This window comes from Nicotiana attenuata, unplaced genomic scaffold (genome assembly GCF_001879085.1).
Source record: "Nicotiana attenuata strain UT unplaced genomic scaffold, NIATTr2, whole genome shotgun sequence".
In the NCBI taxonomy this organism is placed as follows: domain Eukaryota; kingdom Viridiplantae; phylum Streptophyta; class Magnoliopsida; order Solanales; family Solanaceae; genus Nicotiana; species Nicotiana attenuata.
Window position 1 is genome coordinate 121,118 of NW_017672684.1, and position 21,880 is coordinate 142,997.

Consider the following 21,880-nt stretch of genomic DNA (forward strand, 5'->3'; position numbering starts at 1 on the left):
TAATTGATTGAAGCTTGTTTGGTATCATTATTTTATTTGACTAATTGTCATATTTGGGCTTCATGCCAATTATTTGAACCCTTCGGGGATTGCTATCACTGTTTTCTCACTATTTGACATATTATTTGAACTCAGTCCTATTGTTTAATACTGTTTTACAAACTCAGCCACTTTTACTCCGATTTGAAACTTAAATGAAATTTCTAATGATGCTTTGGGCTGAGAACTACTATTTTACTATGGCCCGAGGGGCTTATGTGATTTCTGGATTGAGTATGGATAGGGCTGCGCGCCGCATTAGTATCATATTGATATTGATACCAGGCCGAGGGCCTAGCTGATGCCACGAGATGGCTTGATATTGCGCTTGGGCCGTAAGGGGCCCCTCCCGGAGTCTGCACACCCCCAGTGAGCGCCGTCGACGATAAATAAATGGATCAGGCTGCACGCCGCAGCGGGTACTAGAGAGTATCGTATTTTGTGATGTGGTTGTGATGTTTGGGACATTTATTTTTTGTAGTGGTTTGGATATTTAGACTTAGTAATGTTTAAACTTGACATTGAATGTAACTAGATTGAATGGTGCTTCAATGTTTAACTTGTGTTTGGATGTTTTAGTTACAAATATTTTTATATAATTGTTTGCATTTTATGGATTTTGATTTGTTGAAATAGCGGTATTAATTGGTTGGTTGGCATGCTGGANTTTTCAGTTAGGCAGCGCATATCCGGGAGCATCAAGGTAGCTGCATTGGCGTCTACAGTCCTGATCTCTCCCTTTTATCTTCTTGTTTCCTTCGCATTTTCTAGAGTGCTATGTATTAGGTTGGTACTTATGTATTAGAGGCTCAGACTTGTGACACCGGATCTTTTGGCTATGTAGTAGTATTGCTATTGAATTTCCGCACATTTAACTCTTATTTCAGACTTCTGATATACTGATTTGGTAATTTAATTGTGTTAGCTAATAATGAACTGTATAATGAATAGGGTTAAAGTTGTAAATTGGTCGGGCTTGCCTTGCAGTGTGTTGGGCGCCATCACGACCGGGGTTGGGGTCGTGACAGGATAATTTTTAACTATGTGGGTAATTGATTAATTATTGGATGATGGAGGATTACCTAGTTAATTAATGAATTGGTTGGGTGATTAATTAAAGGAATTAGATAAGATTATACCCCCTCCCAACGTGGCAGCCCATAACTAAAATTAGTGACTCATGAATTATGTTGAAAAGTGGCCAAGTTAGGTGTCACATTTAGTGGCTTAGTCATTACAAAGTGTGGGGCCCATACCCACTTAAATAAAAGGCATATCAAATTACAAATTAAGATGCTTATATCAAGATGCAAGCAACAGAAGTAACTATCAATTTAAGAGAGTATTCATTCAGATTTTCCTTGGCAACGTGATTAGATACAAAAAAAATGCCTTCTAAAAAATAAGACATCTCCTTACCTTATTAAAGTTGGATTCTAATATTGCTAAGTAACGGATTGAAAACCTTAAAGACTCCAACAATTCTATACGTATTGAAGGAAACAGAGGAATCTTCAACACGGATTTTTCCCTACTTCGATCCATCGTTATGTGATTTATCGCAATTAATGTGTGTTAGAGGGATTGTCAAGAGAATTGACTCAGGTATGTTAAGGCTATCCCTTCTTTCTTTTTGGCATGATCTATACGACACGAATGAAACGAGCAAATGCACAATTTCCATAAATGACTCTATTCATAGAAATATTAGAGATGCTTATGTTCTTGATTCCCCATGTGTCATATTATTCTATCAACTGTTCATGGGTCTCAGAAAATACATAAGTTGATAAAGTTTACTTTAAGGTATTATTCAAAGGCAAAATTATCTTATGACACTCCGAAAGATTTTATTAACGTACTTTTCATGCATTGCATTCATGTACATTGAACCATGACCAGATGGCATTATATACGCTTATATATGTATATCATATGTATATGGGATATGGGAAAAGGTTACGGCGTTATATACGCACCACCACCTGATCAGCTGGTATACTTGATGATTTGTCCACAGTGGCTGAAATGATATGATGGGATGCCCTCAGAGGCTTGATGATGTTATGAATGCATATACCCATGCATGGTATGACATTTATACGTATATGCATGACATCATAACAATAAAATGATTCACAGAGCTATGCAAAAGTACATGTCGAGTCTTTTACTCCATGTTTCTCTTATGTCTATTATTTGCAGATTTTTCATTCCTTACATACTCGGTACATTATTCGTACTGACGTCCCTTTTGCCCGGGGACGCTGCGTTTCATGCCCGCAAGTCCCGATAGACAGTTCGAGAGCGCTCGAAGTAGGCTATCAGCTTAGCGGAAGATGTTGGTGCGCTCCATTTGCTGCGGAGTTGCTTGTCTGGTTAGTATTATTTAGATGTGTATTGTTTGGTATGGCGGGACTCTGTCCCGACCTTTATGAAAATTATGTATTCTTAGAGGCTTGTAGACAGATGTCATGTACGTAAAAGATTGTATGGCCTTATCGGCCTATGTTCAGTGTACGAGTGGTTATTTTGGCCTTATAGGCCCGTATGTCTTATGTATAAGTTGGTATCACATATTGTATTCTACTTATCTCACAGCAGCCTTCCGGCTCAGTTATCTATGATAGTATGACATGAAAAGATACGTTATATCGGTACTCGGTTGAGTAAGGTAACGGGTGCCCATCGCGGCCCATCGGTTTGGGTCGTGACATGGTAGAAAAGCAAATTTCAGTTGAGATGGTGTCGTCAGGTTTATGTGGATTGGGGTGACGTGGGATCACCCGTGGGTGTATGTTGGAAGTGTGCATTCAGCAATTTGAGGGCTTCGAGCCGAATCTTGGCACGTTTGAGGACGAACGTTTATTTTAAGAGGGGGAGGATGTAACGATCCGGCCGGTCGTTTTGAGAAAATAAGCTCCGTTCGACGGCGTAAGGTATGGAACAGCTTCATAATATGAGCATCGACTTGTGTGCATGGTTGAATTAGGTTACCGGATGATTCGGAGTTGAATTGGAAGAAGGAATCTAGATTTGGGAGTTCAAACGGCAAGAATTTGACCGGAATTCGACTTTTGAGTAAAAGGCTCCGGAATGAGTCTTGGATGATGTCAGCAGCTTCGTATGGTGATTTTGGACTTAGGCGCGTGTTCGAATTCAGATTTGGAGGTCCGTAGGGTAAATTGAGGCATTTCGGCAAAAGTTGGAAAAGTTGAAGTTGGGAAAATGGAAAAGTTTGACCCATAGTTGACTTTTGTGATATCGGGGTCGGAATGCAATTCTGGGAGTCGGAGTAGGTTCGTAATGTCATTTGTGATGTGTGTGCAAATTTGGAGGTCAATCGGACGAGGTTTGATAAGTTTCGGCATCAGTTATGAAAGTTTGAGGTTTCAAGTCCATTAAGCTTGAATTGGTGAGCGATTCATGTTTTTGTTATTGTTTGAGGTGATTCGAGAGCTCGATTGAGTTAGTATGGTATTTCAGGATTTGATGACACATTTGGTTGAGGTTCCGGAGGCCTCAGGTGTGTTTCGGGTGAGTTTTGAGTGAGTCCGTGCATTACCGGAACTCAGGCATGGTTCTGGTGCTTCATTTTCTGTGAGGGCGAAGGAATTTTCGCTGAGGGCGATGAAATTTTGCTGAGGGCGGAGTAGGGGGCGCGGATAGCGTAAATCTGGTCGCGGAGGCGCTCCAGGGCAGATCTGCAGATTCGTTAGTCCGACTTTAGAAGCCTATATCTTTTGATCTACAAGCAATTTTGAGATGATTCAAAAATAAAAGTTGTAGCCCTTCATGTCTAGTTTCCAGAAAGCTAAAGAAATAAACATTTAGACATCTGTAGAGAAAGTTATGGCCAAAATACTGAAGCCTGTCACTGCAGCCACCATAAGCGCGGACATCGCTAATTTTTGCGACCGCGGGGGTTGGATTTTCGCGGCCGCGCCTGGATTTTCGTGGTCAGCGTAGCGGATATCAGAGAGTACACTGTATAAACGAGGGTTAGGGTTTTATTTCACATCTTGGACCTTGGGAGCTCGGTTTGAGGCAAATTTGCGAAAGTTTTTCAAGAAAATCATCTGGGTAAGTAATTCTATCTCGGTTTTGGCTAATATTCATGAGTATATCATTGAAATTATCATTTGATTCGTGATTTGGGATGGAATTTGGGGAGAATTTTTAAAGTCTTTCAAAAATGTAAAATGATGATTTGAAGGACCAAATGGTATTGGAATCTGATAAATTTTGTACGGGTGAACTCGTATCGGAGGTTTTATAAAATTTGCCGGGTTCCGAGGTGCGGGAGCGGGGGTCGACTTTTGGACCGGTTTTTGGATTTTTTTAAGAATTGAGACTTTATGATCCGAAATAGTTTCTTATGTGTTTTATTTGTGCTTTGAAGTTAATTTGGCTAGAATTGAGCCGTCCGGAGGTCTTTTCACCCGAGAAGTGCATTTTAGAGTATCGGTCTGTCGTCTTTGAGGTAAGTATCTTGCCTAACCTTGTGTGGGGGACTTCCACTTAGGATTTGAGTCTTTTATGTTGATTGTAGTTCTTTTACGCGAGGTGACGAGTGCGTGCTCGGACTTATTTGTGAAAAATTGGCCTTTTAGGGTTCTTAGGTCTTTATATTCACTGTGTATGAATGTGTTCTTGACATGACTGAGTTTCCTATTTACTAGTTTCACCTCTACATGCTTAATTGGAATTAGTTACTTCATGGTTCACTCTTATTGCCTAATTGACTCCTATTTGATTTAATTAAAGAATTTCGCCTCTCCTATTGTCATGCTATCTTTTCATAGCTGCTTGTCTTATTTGAGAATTATTATTATCCCTCCTGAAATTGTTTAGTCTTAAGTGAAGCTAAGATCATCTTTCCTTAATTGAATTGTCGAATATCCTCTAAAAGTGTCCAACCTTAAAAGGAGTTTAGATAACCTATATCCTTGTTGACTTGCCTTTATTTGGGACTACTTGGCTCGTGTTGATTTCCTTGTTATTGACTTGTATATTGTGGGATCGTTGCTACATGTTAGTTTTTCCCGTTGTTGAACTGTTCCCTTTATGCCAACATTCTTTTCTGTGGTTATTCCTTGTGAGCTAGTGCATCGTTTCCTTGTGATTTATAGTCCTTGAGTTGATTTACTTGTCTACCTTGTATTATTCCCATTGTTGTTGTTATACGTATTGTGGTGATGTACGAGCTTTCTGTTGTGCTCTAACTGTTATTTCTGTTGGTTGCGCTGCGTATTTACTTTGGGGCTACGGAACGGTATTACGGGAGATGCCCTTGCATGTTTACTTTGGGACTACGGATCGGTATTTCGGGAGATCCCCCTGCACATTTATAATTGGGACTACGGGATGATATCCCGGGAGATCCCGGTATTCCGGGAGATTCCCCTACATATTTATGATTTGGACTATGGGAAGATATCCAGGGAGATCCTCTGCACATTTACGCTTGGGACTACGAGACGATATCATGGGAGATCCCCTGTTAAAAATCACTGTGTTCTGAGCTGTTGTTTTCATTGATCCTATCCCTGTGTAAGCATTATATGTGCTGTCCGTTTTATTCCTTATACTTAGTGGCTAGTATGAACTCTTTTTAGACACTTGCACAAGCATACACGTGGCTAAGCACCCTAATCGGATAGGAGGCTTCTTGGAATTATCGAGTATAGACGCACACCCTTGTTTATTGGCCTTCCATGTGAGTGTGGCTCCATTTGGCACGTGAGTTTTTAGTATGATTATGATGTGTGATGAGAGAACATAATGCCAAGTGTTAGGGTTCCAGTACTGAGACCCGTATTGTATGAATATGAGACGAGGTGTCACAGGGTGACTTATATTCGAAGGTTATCTATTTGACAAGTTTATATTCGAAGGTTATCTATTTGAAAAGATTATATTTGAAGGTACTTATTTTGAATTAACTATTTTGAAATGTCACTGGGTGACTTATATTCGATGAATATTTGTTTGAAAAGGATTATGTTCAAAAAGTATTTATCTTGGAAGAACTATTTTTGAAAAGAACATTTATTTGAAGGAAGTATATTTTAAAATATTTTTTTTATCACTTGAAAGGTTTGACTATTTGATTGACGTTTGCTGGTTAAGACTTAAGGTGAAAACTATTGGAGTTGTTGAGTTATGACTGGTCTTTAATATATTTGTGATTTCGGATTTGGGTTGTATTCTCGTTTACCTTTCCGTGTTTTCTTTATGGTGTTCCACTGAGTTCTTGCTATTTTCTTTCCTTATTGCAATTACTGTATTGTTAGCCGTATCGCGTAGTCTCCATATAAATATCATGTTCTGTTGTTCCAATACTTGTACTTGTTCTGTTTATTAATCCAGTAGATGTCTTGATTGTTCCTCGTCACTACTCCACCGAGGTTAGTCTTGATACTTACTGGGCACCGCTGTGGTGTGCTCATTCTACACTTTTGCATATTTGTTTTTGTGCAGATCCAGGTTTTGTTCGTTAGTAGCTGTGGCGAAACTCAGTAGAGCTTATGGCTTGTACCGTCAGTTTTGGGAAGATGTAAATTTCATAAATATTTCTATGTTGAAACTGTTAGACTTTCTTTATTGTGGTTAATATTCATTAAATGTTAGGCTTACGTAGTCCCTAAGACTAGGTGCCATCACGAAACCCAACGGAGGGAAAATTGGGTCGTGACATCGGGACAGGAGATGAGAGTTGCTATTCAGCTATTAACTCGATTAGTAGCTGCGCAGGCTCGGCATCAGGAAGAAGGTATTGGTTATGCAGATAGGTGTGTCAGTGCAAGGGTTCATGATTTCATTAATTTGGATCCTCCGGTATTCACCGGGGCAGATCCAAACGAGGACCCTCAGGTATTTATTGATAGAATGCAGAGGACGTTAAGGGTAATGAAGGCCACTGCGACTGATTCAGTTAAGCTAGCTTCCTATAGACTCCGAGATGTTGCAGTTAATTGGTATGAGTCTTGGGAATTGTCCAGAGGTGAGGATGCCCCTCCAGCAGTATGGCAAGAGTTTACGGAAGCTTTTCTTCGTCATTATCTGCCACTAGAACTTAGACAAGCCAGAGTTGGTAGGTTCTTGACCCTTCGGCAGGGTGAAATAAGTGTTCGGGAGTACAGTCTTCAGTTTGGTTAGTTGGCTAGGTATGCTTCCACTATTGTATCTAAGATGGAGGATCGGGTTCACCGATTCGTGATGGGATTAGAGCCGCACTTGCTTAACAATTGTATGTCGGTCTCACTTCAGCCAGACATGGATATTTCTTGTATTCAGGCATACGCTCAAGGTTTAGAGGAGCGTAAGCAGAAGCAGAGGATGGATCGTGAGCATAATAGGGCCCATAATAAGAGAGTGAGGTCTTTGGGTCCTTCTGGTGAGTTTCGAGGTGGTTAGAGGCAACAGTACCCGAGGTATCTAGCCCGGCCATCGACTAGCGCACCCCCTCAATTCAGTGGTAAGATATTTGACGTTCCACATATTCAGGGCCGGGTCAAAATTGCAGGGCCTCAGGATCTCAGTATAGGGGAGAATCAAGTCAGATGAGGTCGCCCTTGCCACGATGTGCTAAGTGTGGTAAGCAGTATGCCGGGCAGTGCCGTATGGGATTGGGTGTTTGTTATACTTGTGGTTATCTGGGCCACATTATAAGGGATTATCCGACGAGAGGTGAGGCAAGCATAACTCAGCCAGCGGGATCTGTAGCTGGTTCGTCATCATCAGTACGCCCCCCTAGGCAAGGTTCACAAGCACCAATGAGTCGTGGTAGAGGCAGAGGCGGAGCATCTAGCTCGAGCGGTCCTCAGAATCGCATTTATGCGTTGGCAGGACGACAGGATCAGGAGTCATCACCTGATGTTGTTATAGGTATATTATCAGCCTTCTCATATGATGTATATGCACTGATTGACCCAGGTTCCACCTTATCATATGTTACTCCGTTGGTCATTAGTAAGTTTGGAATAAAACCTGAATTGGTTCAACCTTTTGAGGTGTCTACACTTGTTGGGGACTCAGTGATAACTAAGCAAGTATATAGAGATTGTATAATGGTAGTTCATAGTCGATCTACCGTAGCGTACCTAATCGAGTTAGATATGGTAGAATTCGATGTTATAATGGGTATGGATTGGTTGGCTTCTTGTCATGCCAACGTTGATTGTAGATCAAAGATAGTCCGATTTCAATTTCCAGGGGAGCCCGTTTTGGAGTGGAAAGGTAATACAGCGTCGCCGAGAGGTAGATTTATTTCTTATCTCAAGGCAAGGAAGATGATCAGAAAGGGCTGTATTTATCACTTAGTTCGGGTTCAGGATATGGAAGTAGAGTCACCAACCATTCAGTCCATCCTTGTGGTGAATGAGTTTCCTGATGAACTTCCGGGTCTTCCTCTAGAGCGAGAAATTGAGTTTGCTATTAACCTACTACCAGATACTCATCCAATATCTATTCCTCCCTATAGAATGGCCCCCGCAGAGCTGAAAGAGTTGAAGGAACAACTAAAGGATTTTCTTGAAAAAGGCTTTATCATAGTACATCACCATGGGGAACACCTGTGTTATTTGTGAGGAAGAAAGATGGTTCCTTACGGATGTATATTGATTATAGACAGTTGAATAAGGTGACGATCAAGAATAAGTACCCGCTCCCGAGGATTGACGATTTATGTTGATCAATTGCAAGGTGCCAAGTGTTTTTCAAAGATAGACTTAAGGTCCGGATACCATCAGGTAAGGGTTAAGGAGGAAGATATTCCAAAGATAGCATTCAGGACCAGATACGGGCACTTTGAGTTTCATGTTATGTCGTTCGGTTTGACCAATGCCCCAGTAGTATTCATGGATTTGATGAACCGTGTGTTCAGGCCCTTTTTAGATCTGTTCGTAATTGTATTTATCGACGATATATTGGTATATTCTTGGTCAGAGGCTGAGCATGCAGATCATTTGCGTGCTGTGCTTAGAGTTCTACACAAAGAGAAGTTGTATGCAAATTTCTCTAAATGTGAATTCTGGTTGAACTCTGTAGCTTTCCTTGGGCATATCATTTCGGGTGAAGGTATCCGGGTGGATACACAAAAGATTGAGGCAGTAAAGACTTGGCCTAGACCCACAACACCGACGGAGGCTCGTAGCTTTCTCGGTTTGGCAGGCTATTATAGCAGATTTCTGGAGGGATTTTCTTCCCTTTCAGCACCTTTAACAAAGTTGACTTAGAAGGGACAAAGTTTTAATGGACTGATGCCTGCGAACGGAGTTTCCAGGCATTGAAGGACAGATTGACTTCTGCACCTGTTTTGACGCTCCCAGAAGGGACCGATGGTTATGTTATCTGTTGTGAAGCCTCGGGCGTTGGGTTGGGTTGTGTACTGATGCAGCATGGTAAGGTTGTAGCTTATGCTTCTAGACAACTGAGAAAGCACGAGAAGAATTACCCGACCCACGATTTAGAGTTAGCCACAGTGATTCATGCACTAAAGATGTAGAGGCACTACTTGTATGGCATTCATGTTTATATCTATATGGATCATAAGAGCCTCCAATATATCTTCAAGCACAAGGAATTGAATTTACGTCAAAGGAGGTGGTTGGAGCTACTTAAAGATTATGATGTTGATATTTCATACCATCCAGGGAAAGCGAACGTAGTAGCCAATGACTTCAGCCGTTCTATGGGTAGCTAGTCATATTTACAGCCAGAGAAGAGGGGAATAGCCCATGAGATTCATTAGCTAGCTAGTCTTGGAGTTCGATTGCTGGACTCAGGTGATATTGGAATTACTATTCAGGATACGGCAACATCCTCGTTAGTAACTTAAGTGAAGGAATGCCAGTACGAGGATCCTGTGTTAGTTCATTATAGAGATACCACCCCTAAGAAGGAGAAGACACCGTTTGAGGTTACATGAGATGGAGTCTCAAATATCGAGGACGATTATGTGTCCCTAATGTTGCAGGGCTGCGTCGGCAGGTTATGGGAGAAACTCACTATTCTCGTTATTCTATCCATCCAGGAGTGAAAAAAAGATGTATCATAATATCAAGGAAGTATATTGGTGGGACGGAATGAAAAAGGATATAGCAGAGTTTGTTGCTCAGTGTCCTAACTGTCAGCAAGTTAAGATTGAGCATCAGAAACCCGGTGGATTATTGCAGGCTATGGAGATTCCGACTTGGAAATGGGAAGAAATCAATATGGATTTCATCGTAGGCTTACCTCACACCCAGCGTAAGTTCGATTAGATATGGGTGATTGTTGATAGGCTTACAAAGTCAGCCTATTTTCTGTCCGTTAGGACTGCATATTCCGCAGAGGATTATCCAAGGTTTTATATTAAGGAGATAGTACGACTGCATGGTGTCCCTGTATCTATTATCTCGGATAGAGGAGCTCAATTTACAACTAACTTCTGGAGGTCCTTCCAAAAAGGATTGGGGACTCAGGTAAGTCTTAGTACAACGTTTCATCCCCAGACAGACGGACAAGCTGAGCGTACTATTCAGACACTTGAGGATATGTTACGAACTTGTGTGATAGACTTCGAAGGTAGCTGGGATGATCATCTGCCACTTATTGAGTTCGCATATAATAATAGCTACCATTCAAGTATTCAGATGGCTCCATACGAAGCTCTTTACGGACGGAAGTGTAGGTCGCCTATAGGGTGGTTCGATGTTGGGGAAACTACGTTAGTAGGACCAGAATTGGTACAACAAGCAATCGAGAAAATTAAGCTTATACAGGAAAGGCTATTAGCAGCTCAAAGCTGTCAGACGTCTTATGCGGATAATCGACGACGAGACTTGGAATTTTAGGTTAACGATTTTGTATTCCTAAACTTATAACCGATGAAAGGCGTTATGAGGTTCGGAAGAAGGGGAAAACTTAGCCCTCGGTACATTGGACCATATAAGATCATACGCAAGGTAAGCCAGGTAGCATATGAGTTAGACTTGCCTTCTGACTTGGAATCTGTACATCCAGTCTTTCATGTGTCTATGATCCATAAATATATTAGAGATCCTTCCAGAGTTATGTCAGTTGATGACGTTCAGGTCACAGAGCAACTATCATATGAAGAAACTCACATTGCTATATTAGACAGAAAGGTTCGGGGATTGAGAACTAAAGACGTAGCTTCGGTGAAAGTACTTTGGAGAAACAACAATGTGGAAGAAATGACTTGGGAGGCCAAGGAAGCCATGGAGTCTAGATATCCCTACTTATTTCCTCCTCCATAGAAGGGTCCGACTGAGACGTCATAACCTTAAGGTACGTGTATGGATTTTTGTGTTAGTTATTATCATTGGTCGTGTAAGGCCATTGTCTCTATTGATGACCGTGGTACTATGTAGCGTTGAATTATTGAGTTTCTACGGGAAGAGTTGGTAGTAGTGTTGTTACAAAAGCGACTCTGCCAAATTTATATAGATCCCGGGGAGTTGAACATTCGAGGATGAATGTTTCTAAGGGAGAAGGATGTTACATCTCGTGTTTCGTACGTTAAAGTTTCGTCTTTAGTTAACCGACTTAGACTCGGGGACGAGATTATCCTGAGGTTAACGTATTTATGCTATTTATAACAAGCAATAAGTAAATGTCATGAAGGATAAAGGATACACGAATTGAAGAAAACGAGAGTCGTTGAAGGTTGCCGATTTGGAATAAAATACGGGTCGAGCGATAATACTCGATATTTATGGACTAGTACCATACAAGGTACCGTACGACCATGATAGGATGATGTATAAAGTGTATTAAAAATAAGTAGAATTTTAAGTAAATTGAGATAATTCTTAATTATGCGGGTAATTGGTTAATTATCGAGTAACGAGACATTACCTAAATAAGTAGTAAATTATCAGATAAGACCAAAACCCCCACCCAAAATGTGGCAATAATCCACTCTTGATACAAATGACTAAGTAGTTATATAACCTTAGGTGGCAACTAAGGTGATATACATACACTACTTCATTTCAAATAAATTCAATATTTTAATCAAATGAATAATTAAAGGCAACACTTCATATCTTGAAAACATGAGCAACACTACTTCATTTTCTAAATAATTTCGACACTACAATCAGAGAAAGCCTGGGCACGTTAGTAGCATAATTCTTACAAAAAATTCCTACACCACTTCATGAACAACGAAACTTTCTTCAAACCAGAATTTGTTTCATAGGTATCACGGTTCAAAACCAATCCAGCAAGATTTCAATAAAAATTCTTGCAACCAAACAATTCCAACGAGAATTGTTAAAACCACAGCAATGTAAAATTATGTTGTTCTAAAGGAGTACGGTGCAATCGATTTCTAGGGCTTGCGTTGCTCGGATGTTATTGCCCTTGCCCCCACGCCAGCTTGCTCTCTCATCCCTCCCACCTTTGCCTATACCTAGGATTCCCATTTGGTTCGGCTGTAGTTTCATAGATCAGCCTGTTATCCCAGGCGTACCTTTGATCCGTTGAGCGAGAGCCCTTCCACACGGGACTTGAGAAGCTTGTATCCTTTGGATTCTTGGGACCTAACGAGCCAGGACAGCCTATACGTGGGGAATCTCTTAGGAACTAGTCCCTTATATTTCGCTATCAAGGATTTCAAAGATCTTTCATACTGTGCCCAATCCCGAAATTGATTCTATACATATGACCAGCAACGAGAAAAATAAATGCAATAGCTAAATGGCGATGGGCAATATCAGTCAGCCACAGACCCCAGTACAGGATCTAATCCTCCACGAAAAGTAAGAAATTTCGCATATTTTGACCAATTCAAGGTGAAAAATGGGGTTGCTCCCTCGGCAATCCGCATTCATTTTATCAAAAAAGACTGTAACTCCTCTCAAGCCTTTGATTCGACTTTTGGCAATGCCATTTCGAAAGAAAGGGAACCTGTTGAGAGCTAAAGCAGTCATTCATTAATCCACCCTCGACATACTAAGGAAAACGGCTGATCCAACTACAGAACAAATACAAACATAAACATCAAAAATACCGGACAGAGCGCCCGCTCTAAAAAGCTGCCCTCCAGCATTCGTCCTTCAAACTACCCATCAATCATCCAACACAACCAACTATTCATAAAAGAGAAATGAATTAAAGAAATCAGTGAATGAAATAAGGCGATAAAAAAAAAGACCATCTAGGTCACCAAGTACTCTTATGTATTAGGGAGTCGGAGACGATCGAAGAGGCAGCAAAATAGGAACTTTCGATCAGGGAGAGCTCAACAAGGTCGAGACCAAGATGACTTTTCCAAGAAATATTCTACGAATTTTTCCCTACTCGAGGTATGTTAAGGCTATCCCTTCTTTCTCTTAGGCATGATCCAAATAATACAAATGAAACGAGCAAAATACGCAACTTTCATAAATAACTCTATTCTTAAAAATACTATGGGGTGTCTATATTTTTGATTCCCCATGTGAATTATTATATCTTCGGTTCATGGGTCTCAGAAAAATACGTATTTGATAAAGTTTATCCAAAATGTATATTGATTTTTATGGCATTCCGAGAAAATCTTATTAACATATTTCTTATGCATTTAATGCATTTATACATGTACATTGACCATGATATATATGTATATGTGATATGAGAAAAGGTTACGGCGTTATATACGCACCACCACCTGATCAGTTGGTATATGTTGAAGATGTTTTCCACAGTGGCCGAGACGATATGATGGGATTCCCTCAGAGGGTTTAAGGTATTATGTACACCTATACCTATGCATGACACGGCATTTATATGCACGTGCATGACATTATAAATGTTTCAAAATTTATAAAGTTATCTAAACTTACAGATGGATTTCTTTATTCCATGTTTCATCTATGTCTTTTATGTATTGATTTTCATGCCTTACATACTCATTACATTATTTGTATTGACTCCCTATTTCCCGGGGCCTGCATTTTATGCCCGCTGGTGCAGGTAGGCAATCCGACGGTCCCCCTTCTTAGGATCCTTGATCAGCGAGAGTTGGCGTGCTCCACTTGATCGGGAGCTGCTTTTGAGTTTGTTATGATATGCTTGTATATATATGGGTATGACGTGGCTCATTCCCATCTTTGTACAGTTGTATTTCTATTAGAGGTCTGTAGACAGTCATGTATAGTTGGGTAGTTGTCTATAGTATAGCAGCCTTGCCGGCTCGCCCACTTTATTCAGCACATATATGTATATATGTCCTTTGGATAGGTCTTCTTCACGCATGTTATTCTTATAATTCCGCAGAAATTATTCATGTTTATATCTTAGTCGCATGCTTATGGGTATCTGACAGGTAGGGCTCGGGCACCCGTTGCGGCCCATCGGTTTTGGTCGTGACATTATTCATCATCTAATTGGGAATTTAGGGCTTGAAATTTTGAGAGTGGATTTTGAGGATTCGAGTGAGCAAATGAGGTTGGATTTTTATAAATTTGATATGGTTAGACTCATGAGTGAATGGGCTTTCGGGCTTTGTAACTTTTGTCGGGNCTGATTTTCATGCCTTACATACTCAGTACATTATTCGTACTGACACCCTATTTCCCGGGGCCTGCGTTTCATGCCCGCAGGTGCAGGTAGGCAAGTCGACGGTCCACCTTCTTAGGATCCTTGATCAGCGAGAGTTGGCGTGCTCCATACGCGTGTATATATATATATATATATATATATATATATATATATATATATATTCAGTTTATTTTTATTAGAGGTCTGTAGACAGTTATGTACAGTTGGATAGTATGTGGCCTTGTCGGTTGTTACTTTTGGATATATAGTTTTCTATAGCAGCCTTGCTGGCTCGCCCCACTGTATTCCGCATGTTTATGTATATATGTCTTTTGGACAGATTTCCCTCACGTACACTATTCATGTTTATATCTTAAATGCTTGCTTAAGGATATTCGACATGTAGGATTCAGGCACCCGTCGCGGCCCATCGGTTTGGGTCGTGACAATTTCAACCTAGCACTTTGAGGTAAGTTATTCCTACTTAATGTGAGTTTAATACTTGATTTTTGCGTAGATTAACACACAAAGATTAGTGAAAATCATGGGATTAGAGTAAAACCTAGGATTTTATAAAAACAAGATTTAACCACGAAATTTGTTAGGGAATGGAGTAAAAATCATATATTCTTGATCCTTAGGTTATGGGTAACAACTTTCTTCAAAAATTTCCAGTATCCGGGCACGTGGGCCCGACAGTGATTTGTAGGAACTTTGCATTTAGGGTTGGGAAATTACTCTAATAGCTAGAATATGAACTCTTGAGCTTGTACTAGTTCTTACCCCGTTTGATTAGTTTTGGATCGTTCGGCTCCGAATCGAGGGTTTTTAGCACGTTCTTGAATTTGGAAGTAAGCTTTGGAGCAAGGTGAGTCTCCTTTCTAACCTCGTAAGAGGGAAATAAACCCCTAGGTGAATTAAATAAATGTATGTGATTGTCTGTGGGGGCTACGTACGTACGTGGTGATGAGAGTCCATGCGTAGCTACTATTATGCTTAAGTCCGGGTAACTTAGGACCCAAGAGCATGCCTTACTTGCCGTATTTGTAACTTTATGGTAAATTTAAATTGCATAATCAATTCAAACTTGGCAAATAAATTTCTAAAAAGTAATCAATATTTTCTTGACCGTTAAAGAGAAGTTTGACATTATCTTGGATAATTGTTTTCCTGATAAATTATTGATTGACTGCTTGATATGTTATCTGAGTAGGTAATAGATGCATCTATGGTTCGCGCCGTTCGACCCTCCGGCAGTGCACATTTTATTTTATGTTGGATCGGACCGTACGACCTCGGCATTATTTGCACATGCTACTTGCTTGGTACTTATGTGATTTGAACTGTTTAAAAAGCCTTGAAATATAGATTGTTAACTGAAATGTTATCTATGAAAGAGCTTGTCACCTCCTGTTATCAACTGTATTTATTCATGACATCCATTCTTAGCGTAACACTTAAATGATATCATTGTTGACCCTAGTAAGTGTCAAGTCGACCCCTCGTCACTACTTCTTCGAGGTTAGAATGGATACTTACTAGGTACATATTGTTCATATACTCATACTACGCTTATTTACTTAAATGTACAAGATCTGAGGCAAGTGCATCTAGCTACCAGTTCGGCGCGCATTCCTGATACTTGACCGAGGTTCCACGGTGAGCTGCCCCCTTCTCAGCTGTTCAGCAGCATGCCAGAGTCTCTTCTCTTATTGTTACTGTCTATTCTGTTTCAGGAAGTAGGATAGATGTATTCTTTTTTACATCCTACTAGTTACCCTAGGACTTGTGACACTAGTTCCTAGCACACACATTGTAGACTATTATTTTAGGGAATATATTTCTATTATTATTACTTGTCCATTATCGACTGTTTACAAGTTTAAGATTTAAAAATGTTGGGACTTATTTCGGTAAAATAAATGAGCACTCACTATTTGTTTAGGGTTGGCTTGCCTAACCACTAAGTTGGGCGCCATCACGACTTATGATGGAATTTGGGTCATGACAATTTAATTACTGCTAGTATGAAAAGGAACGCCAGATGCACAAAGCACAAGAATCTAGTCCTTTGAAAGTTTAGTACTCTCTGAATATGATAACCCAAAAGGTCATCTTATGATTTAGAACTCGATTATGTGTTCCGAGGCCCTCAAAACTTCATTTTATCCCTCCTCGATTTGTGTGCTCAGTCCGGGTGTAATCCCGGAAAGCTTTTATGTGGAAAGTTGAGAAAAATAATAATTTTTGCCTTTAAAAGTTGATTTAGTTGACTTCGGTCAACGTTTTTCGTAAACTTGCCCGAACTCGTATTTCGACAGTTCCAGTGGGTCCGTATTGAAATATGGGACCTAGGCATATGTCCGGAATCGGATTTGGAGGTGCCTAACCCGAGTAATAAATTTTTGTTAAAAATTGTAAGTCTGAAAATCTAATAGCTTAAAGAATTTGATTAATTCTTGATCTCGTTGGTATCGGGCTCGTATTTTGGTTTTGGAGCACGGTACAGGTTTAAAATATTATATAAGTCATGCATGTGAAATTTGGTAAAAATTGGAGTTGATTTGATGTGATTCGGGCATCCGATTGAGAAAATAGGAATTTCAAAGTGTTCTTAAGAATTTCATGTGATTTGGTGCTAAATTCGTAATTGTAAGTGTTATTTTGGTGATTTGATCGCACGAGCAAGTTCATATGATGTTGTAAGACCTGTATGCATGTTTGGTTTGGAGCCCCGAGGGCTCGGGTGTGTTTCGGATAGGCTACGAGGTGTTTTGAACTTAGGAAAATTTTGCTGGTATAACTGATCTTGTTGCAGGCTTCATCGCAAATTCTAAGAGTAGCTGGGTCGGGCAGACCTCGCAATTGCGAGGAGTCCTTGCATTTGCGAAGTGAGGATTGGGCAGGCAGTGATCGCCAATCTTTTTGTCGCATTGCGGAGGACCAAGTTCGCAATTATGGACATACCTTCGCAATTGTGAAAGCAGCAGAGGTGTGAAGGACCTCGCATTTGCGATGTTACCTTCGCATTTGCGAGCTTCGTATTTGCGAAGCTCAGGTCGCAAATGCGACATCTGCAGCTGTGTGAAAGGGACTTGACGGGATATTTAATTCATTTCCCAAATTTTCAAAACCTAAACCACAAAAGGCGATTTTTCAAAGACCATTTCTTCCCCAAATCATAGTAAGTGATTCTTAACTCATTTCTTTCAATCTTTCACTTCATTTTACAAGATTTCAACCTAGAATCTAAGGTTTTCATGGTGAAATTGGGGATTTTGGGGTAGAAATTAGGAATTTCAAAATTTAGGGATTTAGACCTCAAATTGAGGTCGGATTCCAAAATCAATTATATATCCCGGCTCCGGGGTGAATGGGTAATCGGGTTTTGGTCCGAATTTCGGGTTTGGACCAAGTGCGACCGGGTGTTAACTTTTGTTGACTTTTTCCAAAATGGCATAAATTAAATTCCTTGCAATCGTGGGTAGTTCCTAATGCATAGATTGAATTGTTTGGTTAGTAATTTGCTAGATTCTATTGGTCTGGAGGCTTGTGTGAAGGGAAAAGCGGTGATTGAGCTTTGAGTTGGCCGTCGGATTGAGGTAAGGGTTGTGTCTAACTTTGACTTGAGGGATTAGGGATCCCCGACTTAATTGCTATGTGAAAATCCATGTGTCTGGCGTATAGGTGAGGTGACGAGTACCTATGCGCTGCCAATTTGTTTGTTTTGCATGTTTCCTTCCCGTTTATAATATATTGTTTCCTGCCTTAACTGCCACATGTTTCAATGGTATTTCCATGTTTATTTGCTACTTGTCACACATTGTTTTCATGGTTTAAGGTATTAGTTATTCTGTAGTTTCATTGTCTCGTATTATTGGCTCAAGTCAGTTATCGGTGTTTTATGGTATATTTTGGATTGGTTTTGCTGAATAGTATAATTTGAGTGAAGTCTCATATTTGTACAGCTTTCCGTTTGCTTTAGTTTGAGGTTTAAATATTATGGAGAGTTTTGGGCTAAATTTGTAAAAATTCCTATTCTTATTGTGTTATTAGTACTGATATGGTAGGATCGGGTTGCAAGCCGCAACATGAGGAATAAGGGTGATATATTGAGGAGGAATAAGGGTGAAACGCTATTACATGGTGGGATCGGGTTGTGTACCGCAACAGGAGTAATAAGGGTGGTATATTGAGAAGAAATAAGGGTAAATTACTATTGTATGGTGGGATCGGGTTGCACGCCGCAATAGGAGAAATAAGGGTGGATTGATATGACGTAATAAGGGTGAACATTCATATTGATATTGATTATATGGTGGGATCGGGAAGCGCGCCGCATCAGTTCATGTGTTTTTGTATCTTTCTTCTACTGTGTAAGTTATTCTATAGTTTTTGCGTTTCACTTAAGGATTGGATATAACTGGGTACTGATGAGATACTTGAGTTCTGTATTCCTTTCTTGCAAGTTAATATTTTATTTTATTTCGTTCTTCTTTCCGTTTTATTATGCATGTTATATTGTAAATGCCCCCCGTAGCCTTGTCACTACCTCGTCAAGGTTAGGCTCGGCACTTACTAGTACATGAGGTCGGTTGTACTGATACTGCACTCTGCACTTTCTGTACAGATTACGGAGCAGACAGTGGCTGACTGAGAGGTCGGCTTCAGGTTACACGGTGTGGAAACCCAAGGTAGTCCTGCTGGTGTTCGCAGGCCCTGGCTTCCCCTTCTACCTCTCTACATTACTGTTTTCATTATTTTCAAAACAGTTGTAATTTCTTTCAGACTGATGTTTGTAGAAAATCATAGTATGTTCGTGGATTGTAACACTTGATTCTCGGTAGTAGTAGAAATAGTTCTGGCAATAGTTTGTAAACAAAGAAGCTGCTTACTTACTTCCGCAATTATGATCACTTGTTTTAACTTGTTTACTTTTATTCGCTGAATCGTAAAGGAAATTGGTTAGTAATACTCTAACGTTGGCTTGCCTAGTAAGTGTGATGTTAGGCGCCATCATGGTCCCGATGGTGGGAATTCCGGGTCGTGACAAGTTGGTATCAGAGCAGTAGGTTGTCTAGGTTTCACAATTCACGGACAAGCTTATTATAGTCTGAGGGATCGGTACGGAGATGTCTGTGCTTATACCCCAGAGGCTACAGAGTTTAGGAACAATTTCACTTCTATTCTTCTCCGTCGTCCGATTTGATCGCTCAATGCTAATTAAACTCTCTACTCTTGTTCCTTCGCAGATGGCGAGAACACGTACCGCTTCATCAGCTGAGCAGTAGCCAGAGCCCCAGTGGCAGCTCCCACGAGGGGCAGAGGCCGAGGCCGTGCTAGAGGCCGAGGCAGGGGCAGGACTCAGCCTAGAGCTCGAGCACCAGCACCAGCGGCGGAGCCTCAGGTAGAGTTTGATGAGGAGGCTCCAGCCCAGACCGTTCTAAGAGGGCCAACTCAGGTTCAAGAGGGGTTCATCGCTACCCCAGTTCTACAGGATGCTTTGGTCCATCAGTGGGCCTTATGGAGAGTGTTGCTCAGACCGGCACCTTTCCTGTAGCACCAGCCTTCTCTCGGGCTGGGGGAGGAGCTTAGACTCCCGCTACTCACACTCCGGAGCAGATGGATCCCTAGTTTCAGACTCCAGCAGCCCAGCCAGTTAGGGCAGTTTCACCGGGTGTTGTAGCACAAACCGGTGATGGATCAGCTATGTCTTCTGAGGCCTTGTTGAGGTTGGACAAGTTCACCAAGCTCTTTCCAGTTCATTACAGTGGGGCAGCTTCTGAGGGCCCACAGGATTACCTTGACCGCTGCCATGAGGTGCTGCGGAACATGGCGATAGTGGAGACCAATAGGGTTGATTTTGCTGTGTTCCAGATGATAGGGTCTGCCAAGAGATGGTTGAATAATTGTATGTTGACTAGACCAGCTGGGTCACCTGCTTTGACTTGGGACCAGTTCTCTCAGATATTTCTTGAGAAGTTCCTTCCTGTTACACTAAGATAGGACTATCGCAGGCAGTTCGAGCGTCTCCAGCAGGGCAGTATGTCCGTCACTCAATACGAGACCGCTTTATTGATTTGGCCCGTCATGCTATTCTTATACTTCCTACCAAGAGAGAGAGGGTGATGAGGTTTATTGAGGGACTTTCTCAGCCTATCAGATTGCAGATGGCTAAGGAGACGGGTAGTGAGATTTCTTTACAGGATGCAGCCAATGTGGCAAGATGAGTTGAGATGGTTCTAGCTCAGGGGAGTGGTCAGGGGTCTGACAAGAGGCCGCGTCACTCCGGTAGATTTAGTGGGGCCTCATTTTGTGGTCGAGCTGCTTTTGGTAGGGGCCATCCTCCCAGGCCGTTTCATTCAGCACTTCAGACATCCCATGGAGCTTCAGGGAGTCGTGGTCCTTTTGTACCTTCTTCGGGCAGCCAGCTAATAGTGCACCACCAGCTACGATGAGAGCACCTCCTCTTCATAGTTATTATCGTAGTTAGTATACTCGCCTGGTTCAGTCTTAGTTTCCACAGCCACAGTATCAGGATGGATGTTTCGAGTGTGGTGATTATGGGCATATCCGGAGGACCTATCCGAGATTAGTGGGCGTTCCCCCACAGCAGCAGCGTTCTCGTGCCATGATTTCGGCACCGGGCACGCCACCGCTCACTCAGCCAGTTAGAGGTAGGGGTTAGGGAGCCAGAGGTAGAGGTCAGGCCGCTAGAGGTGGAGGTCAGGCCGTTAGAGGTGGAGGCCAGGCCACTAGAGGTGGAGGCCAGCCAGCAGGGGGCCGTCCCAGATATATGATTCAGAGTGGTGGGGCCCAGCCCCAGTGTTATGCTTTCCCAGCCAGGCATGAGGCTGAGTTATCCGATGCTGTTATCACAGGTACTGTTTCAGTTTGCAGTAGAGATGCTTCAGTTCTATTTGATCTAGGGTCTACATACTCCTATGTGTCATCTTACTTTGCTTCATATTTGGTTGTGCCTCGTGATTCTTTGAGTGCTCCCGTGTATGTGTCGCCGGTGGGGGATTCTATTGTTGTGGATCGTGTCTATCGCTCGTGTGTGGTTAGTATTGGGGGTCTTGAGACTAGCGTAGATCTCCTACTTATATGGTCGATTTTGATGTCATTTTGGGGATGGATTGGCTGTCACCTTATCATGCTATATTGGACTGTCACGCCAAGACCATGACCTTAGTCTTGTCGGGGTTGCCTCAATTAGAGTGGAGAGGGACTCCTGTTCATTCTACCAGCAGGGTTATCTCTTATATGAAGGCTCGGCGTATGGTCGAGAAGGGTGTTTGGCTTA

General features: G+C 41.4%; 1 protein-coding gene across 1 annotated transcript; it reads left to right on the top strand.

Moving 5' to 3' along the window:
• Positions 1-6,750: 6,750 nt before the first annotated feature.
• Positions 6,751-19,231, top strand: LOC109214107. Its single transcript, XM_019377996.1, has 5 exons — positions 6,751-6,915; positions 7,339-7,438; positions 7,549-7,784; positions 17,393-17,566; positions 19,205-19,231. The coding sequence occupies exons 1-5, from the start codon at positions 6,751-6,753 to the stop codon at positions 19,229-19,231; spliced, it is 702 nt and encodes a 233-aa protein (XP_019233541.1).
• The last annotated feature ends 2,649 nt before the right edge of the window (positions 19,232-21,880 follow it).

Bases quoted from the DNA above. Each gene is read 5' to 3' on its own strand.
- LOC109214107 (XM_019377996.1), top strand. From the start codon at position 6,751: ATGAGAGTTGCTATTCAGCTATTAACTCGATTAGTAGCTGCGCAGGCT. The intron at 7,785-17,392 runs GTACGCCCCCCT...ATCTTGTTGCAG, and splicing joins TAGCTGGTTCGTCATCATCA to GCTTCATCGCAAATTCTAAG. The intron at 17,567-19,204 runs GTGTGAAGGACC...CTTTCTGTACAG, and splicing joins CAATTGTGAAAGCAGCAGAG to ATTACGGAGCAGACAGTGGC.